We start from the raw sequence: 23,236 nt of genomic DNA, 5'->3' as shown, positions 1-23,236 counted from the left end.
TCTTCCTGACAAAGAGCCCCTCTTCAGCTCTTCTGTAGGCTCCCTTCAGGTATTGATAGGCTGTTATAAGGTCTCCCCGGAGCCTTCTCTTCTCCAGGCTGAACAACCCCAGCTCTCTCAGTCTGTCCTCATAGGAGAGGTGCTCCATCCCTCTGATCATCCTCATTCCTTCAGACAGGAAGATAAAATAAAAACGTACCCTAACAGTACAGATTGGTAAAAGGAGAGTATGTTCTTACAGGCTTATAGTGCCTCTGTATAATTATGGCTTCAGGATTGCCCTTTAGAACAGATAAGTCTTGTTCTCTATTGTCTTTACAGAATGATAATAAGGGCTTGATTACGTATAAAGTTTGCATTCTCAACTGATCTAGCTGAGAGAGAGAAAGGAGGTCCTGCTGAATGACAATAAACCCAGACATTTCCTCTTTCTTCTAAAAATCACCCAGCCACAAATTAGAGACTGGTTAAGAAAAATGTCAGCCCTTAGCTATGTGTCTCTCAGAGACAGATGTCATACGTAGCACGGCCACACGTGCTGGTTGGAGGGGTAAACCATTTCCCTAACAATGGAGCAGAACCTACAGCAAAAATCTTTGAGACTCCTCTTCCCTGACACAATGACCCTCATGAAGCATGGGATTACTTCATTCCTTCCTGATGTTCTCTACTTGTCTGTGTCAGGTTGATATAATTATAAACAAGCTCCGGTGAAGAACTAATTTGATACCAGAAAAATACAAGATATTGGGAACAACTGGAGCTTGAACTGAGGTTGGCAAGGAGAACTGAGACATATGGAGTTATGCTTCTTCCTCTCTAGCACTGTAACTGTCTTCCACTCCATCAAACAACTATTTGCTTCTCTTCCTCTAAGCCACCTTGGCTTCATAAAGAAAGATACAATTAAGATTCTCTTAACAATTCCTAGACACAGACAGCAGTGGCCGTACTAACCCAGCAATCAGTCTAAAGAGGCAACAGGAACACTAATTCTATCTCTGCTTATATTCTGAATATGAAGTGAATTTTCTACTAAAGTTTGATTTAAGCTTTAATTTCTGATTACCAATTCACCTGAAATGTTTCCTCACACTGAAGAGAAACTTGAACTTAATATTTCTCTACCACCTTCTTTCCTTCCACATTTCCACCTTTCCTTATCAACGTTATTCTCATACTAAATCAAAACACAGCACTATTACAGCTACTAGGAAGAAAATTAACTCTATCCCAGCTGAAACCAGGACACATACGTTTAATAAAAAAATATTCCAAAACCATATTCAGATAACCCTGCCAAGATGAAAGCTAAAGGACAGTTCAGTTCCACAAAAAGTCATTATATTACTGATGTGCTTTACCTGCCTTTTTTTTTTTTTTTATAACTTGAACTTGGATTATTCACTCTATTGTATAGTATGAGTGCCTAATAAAAGCAGTCTTGGGAATAGTAAGTAAGAATAAATAATAAATAAACAAAATAAGTTAATCACTATGTTCAAAATGTTGCAATTCCTGGTCTTTTCTGTGGAACACAACCTTCTCAAAGGGAGGAACCACAGCTTTCATCAACAAAAGAGTCCTTTGGGTACTAGCGTTTCACTTTTTGGAAGGAAGAAAATGGAGCCTAATACCACTTTTGCACAAGTCCAGCTTTTCATTTCCGTTCTGTTCTCTTCTAGCCTTTGTTTTCCACTTTGAGAAATTATATCTTTCAGAAAGAAAGAAAGAGTCTCACTTTGTCTTAGAAAGCTAATACTTTTCTTTGGATTTCTGAAGTGTGTTTCATTACTTTCTCTAGATGATTCCAAACTCTGACCAGTGCATGTCCTGGGCAGTGTATCTTGAGGAAAAAAATATCTTCATCTATCTGAAAGAAGCGTTTGGCAGCACAGCTTTTCAGCAGAGTTCCTATTCTAGCAATCCGTCTCCACGCTTCTTTCAATTACGCAGTTAGAGAAGTAGGAAGAAAGGATTGCCGGGCCTGTAGATCCTATGATACCTTTTTTTTCTAGCCTGAATTCTTGCCATTGTTGGCATCTGGCCTCACATGGAAGCTCTGAGAGGTTAAAATTCATGTTATCAATTCAAAGACTAAGTAAGAGGTTAAAACATGATTTAAAATCCTTGCGCTTTTTTCTCATTTTGACGTAAATGTAGTAAATATATTTAGTAAATATGTAGTAAATATAGTTAAACCAGATCAAAAGATCATGAGAACAGGCAATGCCAGAAAAATAGATATCAATGCTACTGAGGATGTTCCTAATTCAGTTAACTTTGCTGAAATCCTACTGTCAGTATATGTTAGTTTTGACTCCAGTTGAAACAGAAATTAACCTTTATTGGCTATAAAATTTCATATTAAAAAACTCCACAGTTATTTTACATATTTTTTCTATAAAAATCCATCATTAAAAAAAAACCAAAAAACTGCAAAACTTTAAAAGTTTAAATGGTTAAAATATTTTTAAGTATTGTGAGAGTACATAAAATTCAGAAGTGATTCTCAATGCTGTATTTTTAGACTATTTTACCCATTAGAATGTTTCACAAGAAATTTTGCACTGTTACATTCTTGAGAGCATTTCAGAGAAAAAGGAGGAAAGGTACTTGCAATACATGACCATATAGGCAGCAATAAGTTGCTCTTAAGGCTAATTTATTCTGAAAACCGGTCTGATACACAGAGACAGAGACTGTTCCAAGGAACCACATCCCAAACAAATGGTGATGGACAGACCCACTCCATACTCTTCAAAGTTTAAGAAGTGGTAGTCAGAACACTAATCTCGTTTCCAATGGATTTATGATATCTCAAGTCATAAAGTTGCATTGCTTGAGACTGCTGACAAACGAATTGTGAATATATTTTTCAAAAAACCTAGATTATTCACCATACCTAATCACTGTCATTGCTACCCACCAGACAACCACATCCCGACCCCACAGCATATTATGTTTTCATAAACCAGGCATTTAGATAAGATTAAAGCTGTTCAAGTTTCATATTTAATGCAACTCTAGGTCTTTGGCTCATGATTTCATTTCTGACTTTTGCATCACAACTGTTGAGTAAGGCTATGTTCATCTGACTGGCATTTCATATCTTTCTGTATACCTGCCTTACAGCATTTTCAAAGACTAAGGTTGTCTCTTTCCCTGATGAGGATTAAAATGTTCTCTTTAAGAAACAGACATAAAATCCTTTAGAGAAATATGGCATACAAATGTATCTGTTTTACGCTTTTTTTTATCAGAGGAGAAGTCAAAGTTATGATGTAGCTCACATATTTTTGTTTAACAGCATATTTCTATAAAGTTAACAATGAGACTTATGAATACCAGCTAAAGTCCTGTAACGGTACCTAAATAGCTCTTTGTTCCTTACCCTGTGCAGATGAGAAATAGGAAGTCAGGTCTGGACTACAGAACATGAGCAAATTCACTGTCTTCTAATCTTTACACTGTGTAGGATTAACTTGATAAAATATCTAAAAGTGTGAACAATAAAAGCCAAGTGGCATTTTCGGTATTTTCAATTCACTTATTTAAAAATAAAGTTTTTTATTTCTTCCTCCAATGATACAGATACTTCAAAAGTATGTTTAAATACACTCATCAGTGCAACTATCAAAGGGTAAGTGTGTATTACAGAAACGAGCCCCCAGATTAAGTATATATTGTGAAATGTATGTGAATGTGCATGACTTGAACCAATGAGCTGTGGCCTGAAATGATGTCACAGAATGTGCGGCATTAAGTGGAAGGTTAAACCTACTTGCATCTCGGTTCATTAAACGCGGTTAAAGTGCAAATTCCCTCATTCTGACAGTAGTAATCACAAGGGTTCACTTTCTGGTCACAGCGCTGACTTTTAAACCCCACAGAGCATCTGCAGAATTTCAGTAAAATAGACCTATATAAATATTCTGCCTTTCACTGAACAGATTTTACACGCATTATATATAATGATGGCAAGACACACACACATACACAGGCACACACCCACAGGTAACAAAATTAATATTCTTTTTTCATGGAAGGTCCAATCCAACTACACTGAAAAGTTTGCTAATTGGCGTTGATCAAACACTTTAAAAACAACGGGCCTGCACTAACTGATGGCTTCAGGAATCTAACATTCTTAACGAAGTATTATTGTCAAACATACTATACATTTGTATTGATTGATTCATATTCCAATGGCCTTACAAATATTCAAGACCATTTTTTTAGTTTTGTTAACAGTGTTGGCATATGCTGCAGCATTTATGTATCATAAATCCATATGCAAATTAAGGTAGGAAACTTTTTTTTTCCCTTGAGATGCTATGGTGTTCCATATGAAATTGAAAAAGCAGTTCGTTTTATAAGGAAAAAGAAAGGAAAAATCACAAGCTTCCAAAATAGCCATTCTAGGTGTTTAAGCAAACGAATCGCCAAACTTTGTCATCATATTTGGGCCTTACATATTATAGCTGTGATATGCTCCTTTTGCTGAGATTTATGAGTCTCTCCAGTCCTCAACTAGAGACACTTAAGGAGATAAAAATAACAGGCAAAAAGAGCTAGATGAAAATAAAAGAGACACTGGCGCTTAAAGCATTTTCAGCTGAATAAGGACTACCATGCAGAACTGCGTTTCACTGTCTCTAACCCCAAAGCTGCAAACATCTATTGGGAACTTCTCTTCGATAGTACAGCAACTACAGTTTTTCCCCTTTGCATGTTCCAAAGTGCTTGAGCTCTCACAGGGAGGAACAGCTGGTCCGTCTCTTACGCTGGTCAGACTACAAAATCTAGGCATTTCTCTATGGAACTCCCTTGAGAGTCTGAATGCAACAGGCACTCTCTTTTAAGACCACCTACCTCATACAGGTCAACAAAACAAAGGGATGGCTGGATCTGTATTTACAACATTGTAATGCCACATCCCTTTGGACAATAACTTACTTATGTCACCCTGGAAATGAGACACTCTAGTCCAATTCTCCCTTCTAACATCTCATAGGTTCCTGGAGGATGCTCTGACCTCCAGATTATCCTGAGAAGTGAAAGACTATCCACAATGAAGCTTTTCTGCAGGGCAGAAAAGATCAGATCATTTATTAGGAAAAGTAAAAAAAAACCAGAGTATTACTAGGTAGCTCAGTGTAACTGAGAGGAGGAAAGAAATTAATTTCTTGCTACAATGACTACTTCTGTATTTTATAATTAGTAGCTGAAAAAGAAGATACACCATAGCTCTCAAGAAAGGACTACAGATGTAGGCTTTTCTATCTCTTCAGACGGTACTTAATTGCCTAGACTACAGAATCACATTTCCTTTGGTATTTGATATCTGGGCTTAAGAAAAGCATCCTGGATGATTCTCTCAACGATGGTAGAGGAGGGAGAGAGCAATCTCACCACAGAACAGCCAAGCCACTGTGGGCAGTGTGAAGGTTAGGGCAAAAGAAAAAAAAAAAAAAAGAGATACATGAGCATATCCTCAGATCCATAATGGATATAAATGCGGACATTATTCTTCCTATTCTCCAGCCATGGGGTTCCTTACAGGAGTGTATGGTCCCACCTCTCACCATCCTTGTAGGACAAAATCCACCTTTGATAAGGAGGGCAGGCAACCATCCTGTGCCTCCGGATTCCATTCCAGAACAAATGCCTAAACGGGCTTTAGATCTGGCCTGAAACTATTAGAAGTCTCAAAAGATATACCTTTGTATCTATATGCATTCACAACATATATCTGAGTTGTATTTTTCAATACACGTATTGCAAACAGGTAGACAAAGTATCGGGTCACAGAAATAGCTAGAAAAAGTACTGTAAGTTACGACTGCAACCACCACATTATACATCCTGGAGAGATCAAAAATACAGGCACATGCATAATAATTTTGTTATTGGTTGGCACACAGATATTTTAATGATCTACACAATGCAGGATACTCACAGACAGACAGGTATATTTGTCTCTGGGTCCAGCTGACATGTACCACCGTTGTAGCAGTAGCCATCACATAACTGACAGGTAGAGGCAATCTTTCCGTTAGTGCAACTGCCATGGGTAAAAAAGAAATACAAATAGCAATCAATATTTTATTAAATCTGGTGATTCCCCTATAATTATCTACATAATAAAATATTGGTTTTATGATATGTTTAAGATCTACTGATTGCAAGAATTCTACGTTTCTACTTTGAAAAGCTAGCACAGGTAGTGAGCTTATTACATGAAATATTATTAATCTTTCTTTTATTTATGAAAACAAACTATTATTACACAAAGCAATCACTGAGCAACATAGCAGCACATCTTACTACGTATGCTTTCATTGGTATACAATACGTCTCTCTGGTTGTCACAGATACTGCAGACTGAACAAATTTCAACAGTGTGGTAAAACGCAACTGTGAGTTTTATTAAATATTTCAATTTTTCCAAGCGAAGATCCGTTCAGTTTCCTGCTACATTATGCTTCCCCCAGTGAGGAGTGCTCCAAAAGTTGGTTCAAAAATGCAGGAGCCACAAAAAGGAACTGTTCTGATGTGACCTGTTCAAGGCTAGGCATTGTGTAAGAGATTTAAAGGATAATCCAATATAATCACTATTAAATCTATGATTTTGAACACAGTCACTCCCCTACACACACTTACTTGCATACTATGTCGTTACTGTCCTTGTTTATTATGCAGTGTCCCCCGTGACATCTGATACACTTGTCCACTTCACATTTTGGACCTTCAAATCGTACCGGACAGACACATTCTACACTTCCATCATCAGAAATAGTACAGGATTCAGAATTCACACAATAATGGTGGCAAACATCTGCAAGCAACATGAAAACTATTACTAAATGAGATTAAGGAGTATCATATAAAAATAATACCTTACTTTTCTATGTTTTGAAAGGTACTATAATAAAAACAAAATAATAAATGAAGCTGGTGGCTCACTAGCAACAACAAGAATCAAGAATACCCCTTAAAGAGATACATAATATATTAATGATATAGTCTTGAGAAGTGAAATAGAAGGATAAACTCATAAGAGATTTTATTTTTTCTTCTAGGTGTCTAACCATTTACGGCATCATCCCACATAATGTAAAGACCACTGATGAGAAAAGCAGAGTAATGTTAATGTATTTAATGGGACATTGGCTGAATAAAAATCTTTTGATACATTCACATTAGCATTAACAGCATTATGCTAAACTGAAATGGAAACAGTATTTTGAAATAATTTTTATTTTCATTTATCCACATATTAAAATTTCATGAAGTTCTAATAATAATACATAAAGACATAATCCATAAGTTTTACAAAAAAACTACATACATGCTTATCTTTATAGACTGTGCAAGACCCCATTATCTTATTTAACTGCTTAAATGTCAGCAGGACTGAGATTTCAAGTAGTGAATTCTTTAACTCCTTAGAAGAACCAGTAACTGTCTCATTTTTTTTCATATCCCCTTAAAAAAAAAACAAGTTGCCTGACTGAAGGAGCTTCCAGAGCTACAAGATACTGGTATCTTAACATGTAGGTTCATTTTTATTTATGTTGTAGCGACAACTTTGTTTTGGTGGGGTTTTTTTTTTGTTTGCTTGCTTGTTTGGGTTGGTTTTTTGTTTGTTCATTTAAGTCATCATTTAAGCTCCTTAATGGATCCTAATCATTCAGTCTCTATCTTTCCCTGTTTATAACACTTTCTCCAGTTCTGTGTAGTTAACATGCTGTGTTGAGCTTTTGGTGGTGTTCTTGATGGACAGATGAAGTAATTGATATATAAGATGTATCAATTCCCAACTACGTATCTTTATTAGCTTAGACTTAAACTGGTACATCTGAATAAAATATTACCTTTCTATCAAAACTAAAAAATTCATGTCCTTTAAAGCACAAGATGCAGCTGAGGGTGAGTCAGCAGCAGCTAGAAGCAGGGCATCATCATGCTGTTCACTACAGAACAAAACCTTGGCCAAATGGCAACTTCAGCCTTGAGCACAGCAGTGTAAACTCTCAAGCTGCCGTTTGACTGGGGGCACGCTGTAAGCAGCCAATTGGTGACTACTAAAAAATTGATAGATTTTACTGAGTGTATTCAAGATGGATTAATCATGAGTATACCTCATGAAGTGGGAAATGTTTTGCTTATGCTTCTCTGTGCTCAGTTCCCCCCCCGCCTCTCAGGGGAGAACATCCTGACTGCCATACCATTGGTACTCACCATAGAATCATAGAATCGAATCAGTTGGAAGGGGCCTTTAAGATTGTGGACTCCAACCATTGACCAAACACTGAAAAAACCACCACAAAATCATGTTCCTCAGCACCACGTCTACCTGTCTTTTAAGCACCTCCAGGGATGGCAATTCCACCACTTGCCTGGGCAGTCTGGTCCAATGTTTGATAACCCTTTCAGTGAAGAAAGTTTTCCCTATATCCAATCTAAACCTCCTCTGGTGCAACTTGAGGTGATCTCCTCTTATCCTATTGCCTGTTACTTGGGAGAAGAGACCAACCCCCACCTTGTTACAACCTCCTTTCAGGTAGTTGTAGAGAGCGGTAAGGTCTCCCCTCAGCCTCCTTTTCTCCAGGCTGAACAACCCCAGCTCCCTCAGCTGCTCCTCATAAGACTTGTGCTCGAGACCCTTCACCAGCTTCGTTTTCCTTCTCTGGCCTCGCTCCAGAATGTCAATGTCTGGAAGACTTGTGCTAAAGGAGAAAGCTTGGCTGTTGGAGGAGTTATTTCTGTTTGATTATTCATTGTATGTCTCCAGCTGTCTATGCAGGCTGTGGACTCATCTACATGGAATCATGGAATCACTACTGAGCAACCAGAGAGGCTTAAAAGATACTAAATGAAGTAGTTCATTGTTTGCTGTCCCCCAATTCAAGGTACAGAATGGTAATTTGCAGCAGGGGGGCTGTTTTCTGAACAAAAACTACAGTAGGTTGAAAGTTAATATTGAGAGACATTTTATGAAAAAAAGCATTGCAAGGGGGAAAGGTTTCCATGTACGTTAGGACAAAAAAACCCCCCAAAATCTAGGTATAGGAAGCTCATACTCTAAACCAAGTATTTTTAAGAATTGATTGTAGTCACAAACATCTTTAATCTTCTGCTGTATCTGAAATGTGTATGCTACATTTGGACAGAATGACACTAAAATAATTTTTGTTTGGGTTTTTTTTTTTTTCCCCTAAAGAAAGGAATTTCAGTTTCAGGGAAGGTAACAGCTTGTGAGATCACCTTATTCACTTTGAGTGATTGTAACTGCATGAAAACGTTTTCTGTTTTTTAGGTTGTTTGGACCTTAAATGATACACGAAATGAACTTTAACTAGTCTGTATGTCTTATTTCAGGAATTTAAAATAGGGAGTTATATTCAAATACATCAAATACATGTGCATATAATAACATGCACAATGTTAGTAGAATTCTATGTAAATTCATTCACTTAAATTTATTTCAGCAGTGCCAGTGCCTTGACACGGAGCTCACATTTTGGTTATTAGCCCTTATGTGAACTAATCACAGGAGAAACTCTGCATTGGGTAATTGGAGACGATAAGTATGAGGAAAATAAGGTCTTTGCAATCTGGCAATACTGCAAGTAAATGTCTTTTCCTTGCCATAAAACCCACTAATAATATTTTCAGCTTGGGAGCATGAGTAAAATACCTATGCACATTCATGTATCATCCTTTGCATATGAACTAGTTTCAATCATATCATAGAAAGACTGAAAAAGATATTAGAGGCAACCAATCTTTGCAATAATGCTATTTTAATACATTCCAACATGCATACAAAGTGAACTTGATTAATAAAGCAAAAAATCATACATGTGTGAATAAAGCAAACAATAATGGATGTGAATTTGTGTACACATTATTAACTGTAAACCTGTATAATTTCATAGAACTGTTATGGGCCACAAAAAAAATACTGTAAAAGATTGTAAGACTTTTTTTCTAAAAGTATTAAGGTTTAAATAAACAAAAGCTTAATTTTATTTTGTATTTTATAATGTGCGTGAGTCTCTGTACTGTGGCATTTTTCCAAAGTGTCAGCAGACAATCCAAATCTGATAATAAGCACTGTTTAAAAAGTACCCCTAAATTTACATTTAAATTAATTCTTTAAAAAAAAAAAAAAAAAAAAAAAGGATGTTTGCAGAAGCATTCAAGTAGAAACAATTTGTTTGGTTTTTGGGTAAGCCTCAAGTAAATATTTTTTCTTAATCTGTGTGTCTGTCTGTGCATGATTTATGTACTATACTGTTTTCAAATACCCAATTGTGTTTGCAGATAGTTATTTGTGGATCCATGCAGTTTGTTTAATACCAAGTGGGAGAGAATCACAATTACTGCTGGTTTTCCATTCAAAGGTTTCAATTTATTTCATAGTCTCCCAACTGGAAATACATTCAGTTTACTTCAGTACAAATCCTATTTAACATACACACTAACCCTTTCCTTGTTTGACAGACCTTTCACTAAAACGAAATACTTTTTGTATCTTGTAGATAATTCTAAACCAGACCTTTATAACAGCTAATTTCCCTTCCATTTTGTTTAAATCCAGCCTTCTTCAGCAAATTCACTGAATTACATACAAGAGATGATGGCTTTCGCATTTAATGTTCTATTCTATAACAAGCACTACAACAGTCCCCTATTTTAGAGTGTTAAAACAAAGCAGGAGTAGAAAAAAAGATTAAAAAAAAAGTAAATTCTGATCACAGATAAATAATCAGTTTTAGGTTGCTAGTGAGTCGTCATGTTGAAGAGACATAAGGAAGACAAACTCCAATTTTGAAATGAGTGACCTAAGGAAGAAATTCAAAATTTTATTCAAATGTCTTGAGTCACTGGAAAACAAATAATGGTGACCCATACTAAGAGAAAGCATCAAGACAAAACAAAGGTAAAAGGAGTAAGAATAGAAGGCCTATTGGTAGATAATCTTTTCCCTCTCAATCTATAAAAGATTAGAGAAAGTTCTAAAAAGTGCAAGAGCCTTTCTAAAGACATGGAAACCTTTAGAAAACAGTATCTCAAAGAAAAGAAACTGATGGGGGAAACTACGGAGAATTTGAGATGCAGAGAATAGAACCTAAGTCCTGAGAATTAAACAAGAGTAATACTTAAAAATCCTGATTTTCAATATCAGCAGGGGGCAGAAACCATAATCGGGGTGATAGACTGAGCAAGATGAAGGAATACAGAAGGAAGACACTCAAAGCAGTTGACAATATACTGTCTACTGGGGTTAGAAATAAAAATGAAAGGAAAGGTAGCAGTTCAAGACACGTGTTGGTCTGCAAAGATATGGAATACCAGACAAATTCTTTAACCAGCTACGCCAATTCACTATGTTTAGGTATTCCACCAGCATAACATAACAAATATAAGAAACTGGAGTAGAAAATTTTTACATAATTTTCTCATTTCTACTGACAGTCAGCTGTCTTGTACAGCTCCATTGTATGTATTCATTCATGAAAATCCTAAAATAAATAATTCCTAAAAAAGCTCTTCCTTCACCTACACATGGTAGATGGGTATTACAGAAATATGCTCAAAGACCACTTGAATATATCAGATTCCATTCCCTTAGCAGTATGAATAATGTTGGAGCTAAGTTTACTGAGGTGTGTCATAGAAAAATCACTCAAATCATGTTAAACTTCCAGTTTATAGAACTTTTATTATAAATTTAGATTTAGCATAACTTGAGTCTGTGAAGATTACTTACAATACTGACATCTGTCTCCTGTATATTCAGGCAAGCAGTTGCAAAAGGGTTGATTCCCAGCAGTGACACTGCAGGTTCCTCCGTTTTGGCAGAAACGATGGCAGACGGTCTGATTGCAGTTTGGTCCTGTGAAACCCAGCGCACAGTTGCAGGTAGGCCTCCCTAGTCAAACCAAAGAAAACTATTTTATGATAAAAATAAATAAACATTAAAACAATAAGCAGCAATTTAAAGATTGATACACTTATCATAAGAGTACCAAGTGTTAATGCGTGAGCCCAACTACATTTCTCTAGACGCTAATAAAACATGCATTTGCAATTCAGAACTTTTGCTTGAATTCAGAACTTTTTGAAAATAAAGTTGGCATTGAAAGATATGGGCACCTCAAAGACCGCGTCTCTGCATTTGACACTTGTACATGTATGGTCATTGACTCTTTATTTGGAAATTACTTTAAAGGATGGTCTTAAGTTGGAATTTAAGATACAACTAAGCTCTTCAAATCATCCTGCCAGGCTGGGTTCCTCCAGTGGCAGAGGATAAATGTTTGTATAATCAACATCAATTCCTCTTCAGAATACACTCTATTATTCTCAAATCTACAAAACTTTACATGTAATCACAGGAATATACAAATACTTTCTAATGCATTAATAGCCAAACCTTACATAAAAATTTCTTACTAAAACACAAATATCTGGGCCTGTTTTGTTACCCTACCCCTCTCGTACAATACATACTGGAACATAAAAATTGCTGTCTTGCATCAGACCAAAGATGCCTGTAAAGTCAATATTCAACGTCTGAAAAGCAGTGAGTACCTAGGGACGAATATTGGCACAAAATGAACTCCTAGTCTATAGCTTCCTTTAAAGGGTTTTAAAATAGTGTTTAAACTCTGATGCATTTTCCTCCTGTGATTCTTCCCCATTTTAATTTTTCCAATTTTTTTCCTTATCTAAATCCTATGTCTAAAGGATTTATAGCTTTGTTACAATTCCACTGTTTTATTAAATGGTTCCGCTATTCCCTGACTTTTTTCATAAGGCTTATCTTATTTAAAACTAACTTCTAGATCCCATAAATGTTTTTCCATCTCCTGACTTTGTTTTTATCTCATTTGTAATCTTCTCTTTAAGTAAAAGACTTGACGTGACCAACTAGCCATCTCCTTTCTCGCTTCCTAATAATCTATTCTCATTCTTGTTTATCTCCTACAAAACATTATTTTTCCCCCACCCTCCTTCCCTTTGCTTTCATTCTGCCTTTAGGGTTTTCTTAAAGTTAAGCAAAACAGACGGAGTTTAACACTTTTTTTTTCTTCCTGTCTCCCAAGATGGGAAGTAAGAAACTTCTTACATGTAGAGAAGAAACAACAACAAAAAAAATTGTCTATCTAGTTGGCCGTCTCATTAAAGTAAGGTAGATTAAATATTCCACAAACACCACAATTTTAATTTTCTTCTGGTGTGCCTTTTTTTTAATACTATGTTATCATTTAATATCATATTAGTTGGAAAATTTTTCAATGCAAGTGCTCTCATTTTTTTGACTGATTCATGCAGAATGATTTATTTGTTCTTTTTCCTTCACTTACTTCTTACTCTTCTTACATGAAACCCTTCATGTAATTCTTTCATTCTTTTCAATATTTTCTATTTTAAGCTATGCTAATTTAAAGTGTTTTGCAAATCATCCTAAAGGCCATGAGATCAGTTAGTCTCTTCCTCTAATGAGTACAGCAGGAACAAAACCACTGACTTAAAAATAGCTCCAACTAGTTTAATATGCATCAGCCTGGTTATTCATATCTGTCCCCTGTGATCTAAACATTAAATCAAAGATGTTGAACTCAGATGTTAGCACAGACTCTTTTTGTTTTTCCCCATGTATACACTTGTATTTAAATTTCTGCCCCCAAGCCAGGTGGTTTCACATAATCCTTCATCTGAAGCAGTGTTTCAATAAAAAAGTTAAAATAAAATAGTGATAGACCAGAGATCTAGAGGTCTGAAATCAGTTTTTATTATTAATACTCCTCTATTTTTTAAACTGATGGGGCAATGATATTTCTGTAGTTTGTAGAAAAGATTATTCTATTCTTTGCTAATGTAGGCTGATAAATATGCCAAACTGCTGACAGTTATATGAAAATTTAATATAATATAGCCTAAACCCCATTTTTGTCACTCAATTTAACATGACTTTTAGTAACATTAATAGTTCATTGCCTATTTATACACAGACTGTTGCCATCTAAAATAATACTAATAATGACATTTTAATCTGCCTTATTCTCATAAATTATTTCTGATACCAAACGGTTCCAAGAACAGTATAAAAAAACTGCAGTATTAAACAATGACAAACAATGCCAGAAGTTTTTGTATCACAGAATCATAATATTGATTTATGTTTGCAAAAGAAATAGTCATGTTAACCAAGATGTCACATATCTTATCTAACAAGCCTTGGAATGTTATCTCATGCACAGAGCATTTAAGTATTTACACTGGTTATGAAGTTTCAGGATCAGATCTGTACAGAGACAGAAGCAAAATGGTCTCCAATTCTCAACCTTCACCACCACAGAAATGTTCAAAACACATTACAGTATCAAAAACATTAATAAGGAAAGTGGTTTATGGAATGCCAACTGCCTCAAATTCAGATAACCATCTTTTGGTTTCCTTTATGCAAAGATGTGCTAAAATATTTTTCTGAAGGAAAACAAACAAAAAAAAAAAATCCCTGTTTTGAGCTCTTCCTTCTTCAGTGCAATCCTCAGCTGGATTTACAAGAATATTGTCTTCTCTTCCTCTGCCTATTACAGATTAGCATCCTAGCTTTCCTTATCCCCTTCCTTAGTCTTTTCCCTAACATCATAATCCCAAGAAAATTTCCCTTTTTCATTTACCTATGTTGAAAAGTGTTGACAGAGTGCCAAGAAGGACAGGGTGCCAACACACTCTCAGCATCTCATGTGTAAATGTTCCAGTTTCAAAACCACAGCAATAATATCTAGAGAGCAAGTAGTAAATTTTTTTGGTCTTGTTCAGGATTTCTCCACTCTCAGTTTACAATGAATGTGCATCCACTTAGCTATTTACTATCTCTAATTCAATTCTTGGATACACCAAGTTTCTCACTATATGTATATGCAAGTGGAAAACAATGCATGTAGTCCCTATATCAATGAGAGTATTTAAAATATTTCTAAATAAAAAAATCTAAAATAAATAAATTGCTGAGAATACATTAAAGTGCGCCTGGTAAGACATACAAAACAGGTAACAAAAATAATAATGAAAATTCTTGGGGGAAACAATGTAGTTGAAAGTCACTATTTTCTGAAGATTCTTTATGTAGCCTCACTCTTAAAAAATTAAGAATAATAATTTACAGATTTTTTTAATCTTAATTCTAGATTTGATAGAACTTGAAAAAAACTTATACAATTCTCACATATTTTTTCAAATGTTTTGCACAGAAATCAGCAGATTAAAGGAGACTACTTTATGGTGACCATAGGACATATGAGGTAATTTTTGGCAGTAGGACACACGGACAAAATACGTGAAGTTTTTGGCATGAAGATGAAATGCAGTTTCACTCTTTCATCCATAAGAAGATGATAAGGATCAAAATCCTCCAATGTTAAATTAGGGTTTTGATGAAAGAGACTGTAGTTACTCCTAGTTTGCCAATTAATTTGCTATAGAAAAGCAAATAACTTGTCAAATAATCTTCAAAAATGTCTAATAAATATTTCAGTGCACTATCTCTGTAATATCTAGGTGGTTTCTTTTGGGAATCTACTCATCTATCTTAAATTCCTATTTACAATTATTTTGTAACAGACATAAGTCTAAGATTAACTTTGACTCATGAAATTGCCTAAACAACCAAGAAGTATTATGTATTTTGTATGACCACATACGGCATTTTGCAACTTAAAGAAAAATGTATTTTGCGGAAATAGTATTTTTGTAAGCTTTCTGAAAGTTTTGAAAAACAAGACCATGTGGATGAATGCCTGTACCAAGACATAGATTATTTATTTCTTTCAGTCAGTGGTAAATTCACTACCAGCACTGTGTGTTTTTAAGTTGTTACGTGTGAATATGCACATTTAGTTTGCATATGTCACTTACTGTCACTGCTAAAGAATACAACGTGGCATACACCAACTTACTGTAAGTAACAAAATGTCTTCTGGAGTAGTTATCAGTGGTCTGCAGGAATCACAATAATTCATTTCTGTGTGGCTGATGAACCATAATTAGCTTTACCGAACCAATAGTAGTGGAGAGAAGCTGTAGGACTGTACATAATTAGTAGGTGAGATGATTGGGATCAATCCCAAGAGACAGACATTCTCTCCATGTTGGGAAAGAAAGGGAGAAAAGAACAATCTCTAAACGTATTAGAGTGGTCTCAAAGGCTGCTCTTACCAAGGCTGGTTGTGGTGGTTCTGCTGGGACCACTAGATCAGCTGTGAACCAGACCAGACAGCCCTGACATTGAGCTAAATACCACTCCCCTAAATATTTTGAGAATACTTAATCAATTTTCATTTAGTGGAAAGACATAATAATTTTTTACTTATTTTGGTACAAACATCACAATTCTATATGGTTAGACATACTCTATACTACAAATAAATGTCTAATTTTGTGAACTAGTTAGATCTAGTTAATGCGTTCAAGACTTTTAGTAAATTTTTGCTCTAACATTTTTACTTTAAACTCTAAGGAGAAAGGAAGTGTATTTTTATGGTAACATTTATTTTTTTCCCAAATTCCCATTAATTTGGCTTACTGGAAAGTGTTCATTATTATACCCAAACTTTTAATTACACGTCTCAGATGTGTACTTTTAATTAACTGATGACATTTTCTTTCTTCAATTATTGTAGTTCAATACAACTGTCATAAACTTATAAATTTTAATTAAAGCTGCCCCAATCTCTAGCTATATAATGTTCACATAGGAATTTGCCAAAAGGCTTAGCAGTAAGTAAACCAACAGTGAATAATCCCTGAATTGCCAGTGGGATTTGTTTAACAAATTAACATTTGTGTGCAGATAATGAGGTTCTACAACTTACCACATGCAGCAAAGATTTAGCACAATCATGTTTTAAAAAAAATGAGTAATACTCTCCAATTTACTTAATTGGTTATCACATTACTATTATATACTAGGCGGTGAAAGAGAAGGGGATTTACACATTCACTAGAACACACACATTCACTAGAGGAGCATTTCATATGCTGAGTCATTTTATTTAAATCAGAACACGATGAAAGGTTCGTTTTCAGCATATCTCTTCCTTGGCTTTTGAGCCAGAAGCCAACAATAAGGAAATGTCCTGACTCCTAGGGAAGCCTCCCAGCAGCGGGTACCCCCCAGAAGCTCATCTTCCTCTGAAGCTGAAGTTACAGGGAGTCCCGAAGCCCTCCAAAGGGCATGTGTGTAGAATGACACTCGTTAGATCGACTGCATCAAAGCTATTTGAGTTGGATAATATACAAGAATCGATAAGGGCAATCAGAGCTTCTAAGAAAGAGCCAAGCGAGCTGAAGTTATCACAGGTCATTTATAGGATTTGGATTGGCACTCGCACACATCTGACTTCTGCAACTGCCAGAGGAAAAAGTTTCATCATTTTGAACAAAAATTCATTTTAATAAAAGAGAAAATTGGGAAAATATGTGGAACTTGATTGCATCAGTTTCGCGGGACTGTTTGATGAGCCCATGGATCAAAACTATAAAAGCTGTTTTTTTGAGGAACTGCTTGTGAGCATCATAGTATGGGAGGTGGTACGCACAGACAGCAATAGCACAGCAGCAGAAATTAAGATTATATTGAGGTGAATTTATTTTAAAATAGTAATTTTATATTTTCCAGAAATGTGAGAGAATTCTCTACCAAAAAAAAAACGAAACCAAAAAAAAAAACCCAAACAAAAAAAACCCTAAAGTGTGCAATGTACCTATTGCTAGCGGACAGGTCCATTTGGTAGGGTGTGATATTATAAATCTAGACACAATGTAATGCCCAAGTTCTACAACCATTAATGAAAAACTGAGCAATTCCTGGTAACAAAGAACTTTTTTATTCCTACATGTAGCAACGTGCACGAATACAGTAGCATGAACACTAATGACACTGATATGAACCTGACAAAGCAGATCATCAATGAAGGCTGAGACAAGGAGAAGGACGAGAATTTCCCACCCCGGTCCAAACTGGGATCGGTGTGTGCAGCCCCTGCAGCTAAACGTGCCCTCACTGATGATGCACTACCTGCCTGACAAGCTTTGCACCCTGGTGTATTTGACTGGGAGGAGGAAATGGTTGTTTGCAAAAACACTTGAGGAATTAAACTTTGTTGACTTAATTACAGTTTTCAATACTTTTGGGGCATCCAGTTCCCCCTATAAGATACATAATTGCTTTAGTATATTATGGAATAGATTAAACTAGGATAAGGGGACATCTCACTGACATGCTAGTTTGTTTCAGAAACACACGATTTATGGCCTGATATAGATAAAAAATATGGTCTGATAAGAAATAGAGATTTCTTCTTAATAGAATATTTACAGGGTCCAGGGGCTAGGCATTCAAGGAAGATGAGATGTGGATCAATTTGAAAATTTTATCTGGAATGCCGGATGGGGTCACATTGATTTAGAAAGATATACGGTCCTTTTTTGCCACGTCTCCTGCACATGGTATGGGCTTCAAGGCATGGCTACCCTCATGAATTGGAAATGGCAGGTAGGAAATCTGGTTAACTTGAAATATGATTATAAAAATTTGATTAAACTGGGAAAGTGGACACAGCACAGCAGAAGAGTATTCCTATTGGTAAGTATGTCCAGAGAGAGTCATCAGAACCAGCTCTATGGTGGTCTCAGCTCACAAAGGCTTGACACGCTTTGGCCATGTGTGATACAGTCAAATTTAGTTGCAGTTAAAGGTTCAGATTCCCAAAACTCAGGCAGTTGAACAGTGAGATGTGGACTGTAATCATCCATTCTGGCTCTCCTGATGCATTTTTGGTGCAGGCACATTATCCTGTTTGACACCAAGCAGAAATAAGGCTGTGCCTGCATCTCCAGGCCCTCTGTAGGAGCTCAGGCCATGATTAACAATTTAGCAGAAGTATATTGTAGAATCTGTTCATATCTCTACTTTGCTCACTGGTGACCAAACCTACTACACTAATTATTTCAGCAAGGCTGAGAGATTTCAGAGGCTGGATTTAGCAAGAAAAGAAATAATTAAAAAATCCAGGCAATATCATAGCTGTGTGAGCACAGCAAGTGTGAGGTGCCTGGTAAAGAAAACACGAGCTGCTAGAGGTGCATGAGCCCTGTGGCTACTGCCAAAAGAAAAGGATTAAATAAAACCCTGGGGTCTCTGCAGGATTCAGAACGGAGCTGAGTTCTAGGAGTTGAGTTGTTAATTTTATGAAGCCTTTTAGCCCCATAAAAGTATCAATTAAATGCCAGACATGTAAAGATGTGGGAGTAAACATCCTCTCCTCAGATGACAAGGAAGTTCTGCACATCATTTAAATCACCCGTGACTTTCTTTCATTCACTTGCATGTTCTCACTAAACATGTATCGATCTCACTACATTGATAAAAATCTCTGCTTATCGTTTGTGTCAGTAGTTCCATCAGCTGTTAGAAGCAGTTTCAAGTATAATTGATCAACTTCAAGTACAAGTAATTCTCATTTTCTAATATTTATCATTATTAGTGATGTTAACCACGAACAACATTATTAACCCTCAAGTACTCAGAACTGAAAAATCCTGTTTGTCATACAACAGACTACTAGGTTTGCATTCACTTGGATTTTTGCCACCACATCTCAGTAAATAAGAGGAGGCTCCAGAGAAACCAGCAAGTGAAGCTAAATTACTAAACTATATAAGCTAATTAGTAAGGAACGCTGAGGACAACACTGAGATCTAAACCCCCTATCACAGAGACTAGGATACATAATTCTGAATTACAGGGAGCTCTCTCTAGTTGTGCTGATGTCAAGCTCCTGTTCTAAAATCAGGTGCCTGTACTTTTCTTACAGAGATCACAGTGTCGGTCATTTCGTCACGTAGGAGAAAATGATTCACAGCACCTTCAGCAGATGATAAGCTTCTGAGATGGGACAGTAAACTCTTCTCCAGCTGTTCGACTTTGCATCAAATATTTAAATATTCCTTGGAGCAGAAAACAGAATTCAACTTCTCCTTTCTCACATAATTACTAAATTTCAGACTACTTCTTATCACACTTTCCCTCTCTAGCCCAAACACTAACTGCATTATACAAGCTACAACAACTACATGTTAGGGACAAAGATCAACTGCCAAATACTCATGTTTTGACAGTTAGGATAATCTCCCTGAAGATAAGGGATGTGATTTCAAATTCCTTCAGGAAAAAAAAGGATCCAAGTTCTGATCAACCAAATCTTCCTGAGAATTAGATGAGTAAAATGCCTATTTTGTGAACTTCAGTACGACAAATGTAAAAGATTGTTACAGAGTTACACAACTCTGTAGTTTAAGGAAATAATTCTGTGTATGCCGGTAGAAATCTAGAGGCAGAATTGAGATAAAGAGAGCACGAGGTGTGTGATGTTGTTCCTGATGTAGTTTGACTGGACCTTACGCTTTATAATTCCATTTCACAGAATCACATAAGCTTCTTGGTTGGAAGGGACCTTTGAGATCATCAAGTCCAACCAACAAAAAAAAAAAAAAAACACAAACAAAAAAAACCAAACAAACCAAAAAAACCAAAACAAAAACAACACCAAACACCAAAACCAAAACAAAACAAACACGCACAACCACACCCTACGCACAACCACACCCCACACCCACCCACAAACAGACACAAACCAACAATCTCGGGCACTAGAGCATGCCCTGAAGTGCCATGTCTACACGTTTCTCAAATACATCCAGGGATGGTGACTCCACCACCTCCCTGGGCAGGCTGTTCCAGTGCCTGACCACCCTCTCAGTAAAGTAATTCTTCCTAATATCTAATCTAAACCTCCCCTGCTGCAACTTTACACCATTTCCTCTGGTCCTGTCTTTATTCCCTTGGGAGAAGAGGCCAACACCCACCTCTCTACACCCTCCTTTCAGGGAGTTGTAGAGGGCAATGAGGTCTCCCCTCAGCCTCCCCTTCTCCAAACTAAACATGCCCAGTTCCCTCAGCCTCTCCTCATATGACTTGTTCTCTAGGCCCCTCACCAGCTTGGTGGCTCTCCTCTGGACACGCTCCAGCAGCTCAATGTCCTTCCTGTAGTGAGGGGCCCAGAACTAAACACAGTACTCAAGGTGAGGCCTCACCAGGGCCAAGTACAGAGGCACGATGACTTCCCTACTCCTGCTGGCCACGCTATTCCTGATACAGGCCAGGATGCCGTTGGCCTTCTTGGCCACCTGGGCACACGGCTGGCTCATGTTCAGCTGGCTGTCCACCAACACCCCCACGTCCTTTTCTGCTGGGCAGCTTTCCCGCCACTCTTCCCCAAGCCTGTAGCGTTGCCTGGGGTTGTTGTGACTGAAATGCAGGACCTGGCATTTGGCCTTATTAAACCTCATCCCATTGGCCTTGGCCCATTGATCCAACCTCTCCAGGTCCCTCTGTAGAGCCTGCCAACCCTCAAGCAGATCAACACTCCCACCTAGCTTGGTGTCATCTGCAAACTTACTGAGTGTGCACTCAATCCCCTTATCCAGATCTTTGATAAAGATATTAAACAAGACTGGCCCCAAAACTGAGCCCTGAGGGACACCACTGGTGACCGGCCACCAACTAAATTTCACTCCATTAGTTACAACTCTCTGGCACGGCCATCCAGCCGGTTTTTTACCCAGTGAAGAGTACACTTGTCTATGCCATGATTCGCCACCTTCTCCAGGAGAACGCTGTGGGGGACGGCGTCAAAGGCCTTACCAAAGTCCAGGTAGACAACGTCCACAGCCTTCCCTGCATCGAGAAGGCGGGTCACACGGTCATAGAAAGAGATCAAGTTGATTAAGCAGGACCTCCCTTTCATAAACCCATGCTGGCTGGCCCTGATCCCTTGGCTGCCCTGCACTTGCCATGAGAGCTCACTCAAGATGATCCTCTTGATTTCTACACCTCAACACGTGCGTCTGTGCTGAATATTTACTTACCTGCTCCCTTTCCTGGGATGCAGCTAAATTCTGCTAAAACATCAAGATACATGAATGAAAAGCACTATTGATACCATATATATATGGTATATACTGCTATATTGCACATCGTTTAAGCAGGCAAAGCAAAGATGTTACACAGAAGAAAATTTATAACAAACAAGAAACAAATTCAAACATCGAAATTAAGGCAGATATAATAGTAAGATACAGCTGCTCAGAAATATTTACCAAGGAGGGAGGCTCCACAGGTTCCTCCATTCTGGCAGTAGTTGTAGCAATGGTTCGTTTCACACCTTTCACCGGAGTAACTGGGCCAGCAGTGACATCGAGGATCCCCCTTCTCATTTATAATGCACTTTCCTCCATTTTCACAGGTTAATTTACAGGTATCATCTGCAGCAAGAGCACACACACAATTGTTTTCAACAATTCCATTTCAAGTAGCAGGCAAAATGTTTGCATCTTAAATAGAGCAACATAAGGCTATCAATGGGGGGAAAAAAATATCACTTTTCAAAATGGAGAAAGTAAACTACGACTTTTGTTTCCACAGTGCTGGAACAAAAGACACTCTTAGGAGATCGTAAGCCCTGACTGAGAGCTGCAGAGGTGGTGGGGGCTGCGCTCCCCTGTAGAGCAGCGCTGTGAGCCCATGCTGTACCGAGCTGGGGGCCTCTGCGTGGCAGTTAGTGCTTCATCCACATGATGCCACAGGAAAGCTGACCTCCTTGGGATAGTTAGTAATGATAGTATGGGTTCTTGCTTGAAACTATAATTCCTAGTTAGTTTACAAAATGGAAAAAATGAACGTTGATTACACCTGAGGGATCTCAGAAAACTTCCCAGCTATTTTCTGGTGACTTCAGCCTTTTCCTGTTTGAATTCTTTGGATCTCTCTTCCACTCTCTCTGTTAACTAACACCCTTCTTAACTAAACCCTATCCAAAATATTTAAAATGCAATTATTCAGCCTTTAAATTCTCCTCAGAAATGGATATTTGCATACTAACTTGTTGCTTCTAAAACATATTTTCTGATTTATGCTTATTCTTGTCTGCTCAGTCTGTAAAATCACTGAGAAGAGATACTGCCTGCTGCTCTGCATTCATCGAGTGCTTATGGCAATAGTGCCACCGTCTTACCAGTGAGGTACTAGGTGACACAAATTCTGATTAGGCCAGATTCACTCTTTCTATAAAGCTGTTTTGCAATTAGAGTC

At 37.2% G+C, this 23,236-nt stretch overlaps 1 protein-coding gene across 1 annotated transcript in view; it reads right to left on the bottom strand.

The window, feature by feature from the left end:
- LRP1B (LDL receptor related protein 1B) overlaps window positions 1-23,236 on the bottom strand; it is a 575,621-nt gene that overhangs the window by 17,205 nt on the left and 535,180 nt on the right. Inside the window, exons 83-87 of the mRNA XM_074145610.1 lie at window positions 22,246-22,410; window positions 11,786-11,947; window positions 6,667-6,841; window positions 5,963-6,067; window positions 3,785-3,898 (exon numbers count right to left, since the gene is read on the bottom strand). Coding sequence (XP_074001711.1) covers window positions 3,785-3,898; window positions 5,963-6,067; window positions 6,667-6,841; window positions 11,786-11,947; window positions 22,246-22,410 — 721 coding nt within the window. The remainder of the gene's footprint in view (window positions 1-3,784; window positions 3,899-5,962; window positions 6,068-6,666; window positions 6,842-11,785; window positions 11,948-22,245; window positions 22,411-23,236) is intronic.

This window comes from Numenius arquata, chromosome 3 (assembly GCF_964106895.1).
Source record: "Numenius arquata chromosome 3, bNumArq3.hap1.1, whole genome shotgun sequence".
In the NCBI taxonomy this organism is placed as follows: domain Eukaryota; kingdom Metazoa; phylum Chordata; class Aves; order Charadriiformes; family Scolopacidae; genus Numenius; species Numenius arquata.
The sequence above is the reverse complement of the archived record's forward strand: the minus strand, read 5'-3'. Positions and strand labels throughout refer to the sequence as shown.